Source organism: Austrofundulus limnaeus, unplaced genomic scaffold (assembly GCF_001266775.1).
Source record: "Austrofundulus limnaeus strain Quisiro unplaced genomic scaffold, Austrofundulus_limnaeus-1.0 Scaffold328, whole genome shotgun sequence".
Taxonomy (NCBI): Eukaryota; Metazoa; Chordata; class Actinopteri; order Cyprinodontiformes; family Rivulidae; genus Austrofundulus; species Austrofundulus limnaeus.
The window spans coordinates 14,430-18,494 of record NW_013952730.1 but is presented as its reverse complement, the minus strand read 5'-3'; the positions used below and the strand labels follow the sequence as shown (position 1 = coordinate 18,494).

Genomic DNA, 4,065 nt, shown 5'->3' with positions numbered 1-4,065 from the left:
GTTCCCATACATGATGTTGTACCTCGTTCCTTTCCTTCAGGGAACAGTAGTTATATGCATAACATTACGTTTTTAAAAGTTGGTAATATCAGTTGTCCTTTTGTAACAGATCTAGTTGAATGACCACTTCCAGAATTTGATTTGGGCAACAATGCACAGAGAGTTCCATAATTGGCACCTCGGAAGATCTGAAAATATAAATTAATACCACTATACAAAACATAATTCTGAAAAGTCAAGGCATCAGACAATGAAAGAACATTAAGGATGTGATGATAAAACAGCACTGAGACTAGATTGGACCAGCTGTGGACTTCAGCAGAAATCATGAGCTTGATTAAACACGTCCATAACTTCTTTAATCCCTGAGATAACCAGTGTTCTTATTATTAAGTGTTCTTATTAAAATCCACTCAGATTAGATAATTAAAGATAAACACGTCCTTCCACGTCACACAGAAACACTTACAGTCTGATGAGAACGACAAAGGCCAGCTTGTTCTTCTCCGGAGGCAGAGGAGCAGCCGGCCGGTGCTCGGCCCTCCGGAGCCGGGTCTCGTCCCGGTGCTTCTTGTGGCTTTCTTTCAGGAAGTCCTCCAGGCGCTTGAACCGTAACGGTCTACCTTTGGACACCTGTAGGAATTCAAAGAAAGTAAAAAAATACAGCAGCACCACTCAGTAACTGCAAATAAACATAACAGGTATTGCATCATGGGTAAAAGCTTGTTACATATTTTATTACTTCAGATGATGTCATTTTACATAAAAAAAACCTTCTTGCAGTAAAACCTGTTTATTTCTCACCTGTCTCTTCTCACGCAGAGCGATCTTAGCCTGAGTCGCTTTGATGGCCTGATAGGCTTTCCTCTTTTTCAGCAGGTACTCTGGAACTAACTTCACCTTTTTCGACCTAAGAGACATAAAATCAGACAGGAGGGATTTAAACCATTTATTTTACCTAATGCTCCTGAGATCTGTTACTGGACCTGTCACCAGTTCGTCTTCATTTGTTTGAAACCGCATTAAGACTAACTGCTGCCGCAAAGCAACACAATAAGTAACCACAGACTGTAAAAACACACAGTTTCCCCTAATATTACAGCAAGATATTTATCACACATCACATCAGCTGTAACTCTGGGACTCAGCTCCATGTGAAAATCAAACTCTCTATCGGCTGTTTTCATCCATAAACTCAACAAATATAAATCTGATCCTGTCGGATAAAATGTCTCCTTAATGTCTGAGATCAAATGTGTAAAAATATCTGTCATAAAATGAGCGGATGGACTCAGATATGTTTGGAAAAATACATACTCCGATTCAGCCATGGTGAAGCTACAGCTGTCGCTTACTGATGACGTTGTCTGTGCTGCCTGTGTGGCCACAGCGCCACCTGCTGTGGTGGAGGAGGTAGGACAGGAGCCAATGCTTGTTCTACAAAACAATAAAACAAAACAAAACAAATAAAACAAACAAAAAAACCAAATAAAACAAAACAAATAAAACAAATAAAACAAAACAAAACAAATAAAACAAACAAACAAAAAACCAACTAAAACAAAACAAATAAAACAAACAAAACAAAATAAAACAACAAAAAACTCAACTAAACAAACAAAACAAATAAAACAAACAAAATAAAACAAAAAACAAAACAAAATAAAATAAAATAAAACAAATAAAACAGACAAAATAAAACAACAACGAAAATAACAAAACAAAACAAACAAAACAAAACAAAACAAAACAACAAAACAAATAAAACAAACAAAAAACAAAACAAAATAAAGTAAAATAAAATAAAAGTTTGTTGGTACAAGCAATAGAGTGTCTTTGCTTATCTTCATTAAGGAGTACATCATAGTAAATCAAGCTATCCTAAAATGTGTAAAAAATTACCTTGTATCAGGGGAGTCCCAGTATCCGTTTTCCTCAAACCGAGTACAAGTACTTCAGTTTGGGTACTCGCTGATGCAGGGTACCAATACTGAGTACTTACTGAGTTCTAACTTAAACATTACACAAAGACTTTAATTTACATTAATTTTATTTAGAACAAGGGGGCTCTCCTATATAAGCCCACAGCCCCTCTGACTGTATTAAATCTAATTTGCAGCATGATATATGATGTTGCAATATTTCAAAATAAATAAAAATAACAAATAAGATTTTATTTTAACTTATGTTAATGTTTTTGACATGGAACTGACAAACCTTTCACTTGAAATGTAAACTGTAACACATTCAGTTACCAGTATCAGTATCGACACTGATACTAAGATACAATAAGTCCAGAGTATTAGGGTATTTTGTGGGAGTACAAGTACTTGTAAAACTGCTGGTATCGGGACAACACTAGTTTGTGATCAAATTTTAATTAGGATAAAACGAGTGTCACAACTGTACACCTGTTGTAAAAATACTCAGTACTTTGAGACATAAATGAAAACCATGTTGAAAGAAATCTGCACAGTTTTTTTTATTATTCATGCTTCATGTGTCCTTTAGTTCAAAAGGTTTATATTTGTTTTTATTGAGTTTGGGTCCAGGTTTAATATTTCAGAACTGTTCAACACTTTCTGACAGCTACTGAAGTTCACTGTTTTAATCTGGACCGTTGGGTCCAGTTCAAATGAACCGTGTCAAAGTTTGACTTCATATTTTACATTTGAAATGTTTCTGTTATCATTCTTACAAGTTTAAAAACATCACAGAACAGAACAAGGAGAAAAACAATCCCAACAACTTTTTCACATGTTGCTGAAGTATCTGAGGAACTCAGGTACCTAAAGACCAAACAATAACTGGGCCCTGACAGGGACTGGTCCAACCTAAAGACCAAACAATAACTGGGCCCTGACAGGGACTGGTCCAACCTAAAGACCAAACAATAACTGGGCTCTGACAGGGACTGGTCCAAACTAAAGACCAAACAATAACTGGGCCCTGACAAAGGCTGGTCCAATCTAAAGACTAAACCCTCAAACACAAAGTGAGCAGCGTGGGACGGATGGGCTTTCAGTTTACCAACTTACATCTGATAACAGAAGAAGACAGAATAATATGAATTAGGAGAAAAAGAAATTCACACTAATGAGACTGAAAAGATTTAAACTGGAAACAGGGAAGTATTACAAAGGTTTTATTTTGAAAGGTACAGGAAGAGACAGTGATAGTCTCTGGAGGTAAGCGTGGGATAAAATTTGATTTCTTTGGAGTTCATCCAGGAGCTGAGATGACTCCAGGAGGAACTGGACTTAGGTTTAGGTTTCAGGTGAGGAACCTGCAGACAAGTTAAGGAAGTCTGAGTAAAAAAAACTTGTAGGAAAAACTTGGATCCAGACAACACAGAGGCCTGAGCCTTGACTGTGTGACAACAGACACACAAAGCTGCAGCTCAGCATCAGACCAAACAGCAGCTGTCAGCAGAGGAAAACCTCCCCAACCTGAAAACTACAAGTTTAAACTGCAACAACAACAAAAACCACAGCAAGATTGTGACACAGTGTGTGGGTCTTTTTTACACATTTAAATGTTTCAAGTTCTGAAAGAGATTTGTAAAACCATGTTTTCTGGATCTTTTTTTATTTTCACAAACAAAGTTTGGTTTTCTGATAAGGTGCTAAGACCTTCATCTGAAGCCTGACTGTGTGCTGCTGGAGCTCAGACTGGAATCAAGTTGTTAGAAGAGAGTCAACTGGTTTTCAGCTACATTATCCCATTTAGTGATGACCAGTTCCCTTCAACTCTTTAGTTTATTTTGGACTTACACCCTGCAGGACAGATTAACAGCCCTTTAAGTTGTGGACAGGCTGATATTTAGAGTTTTTTCTTTAGCTGTTTGTTTAAAAGGATACTTTCAGTTTAATAAGTATTATATACAGTGTTGTATAAAGTAAAAGTACAAGTATCTTACCAAAAAATTACTTTGGTCTCCTTTAGGAGTATAACTTGAGTAAAAGTGTTAAAGTATGTGATATTTGTTGTAGTTAAGTATTAAAAGTGTTAAAGTATTTGATATTTGTTGTAGTTAAGTATTAAAAGTCAAAGTGTAGATTTAAA

At 36.2% G+C, this 4,065-nt stretch overlaps 1 protein-coding gene across 1 annotated transcript in view; it reads right to left on the bottom strand.

Annotated features, from left to right (window-relative positions):
• The window catches only part of rpl7l1 (ribosomal protein L7-like 1), a 5,351-nt gene extending 3,870 nt beyond the window's left edge, over positions 1 to 1,481 (bottom strand). The window contains exons 1-3 of the mRNA XM_014022406.1: positions 1,318 to 1,481; positions 805 to 910; positions 470 to 633 (exon numbers count right to left, since the gene is read on the bottom strand). Of these exons, the coding sequence (XP_013877860.1) occupies positions 470 to 633; positions 805 to 910; positions 1,318 to 1,331 (284 nt within the window). The 5' untranslated portion in view covers positions 1,332 to 1,481. The remainder of the gene's footprint in view (positions 1 to 469; positions 634 to 804; positions 911 to 1,317) is intronic.
• Positions 1,482 to 4,065: the final 2,584 nt, after the last annotated feature.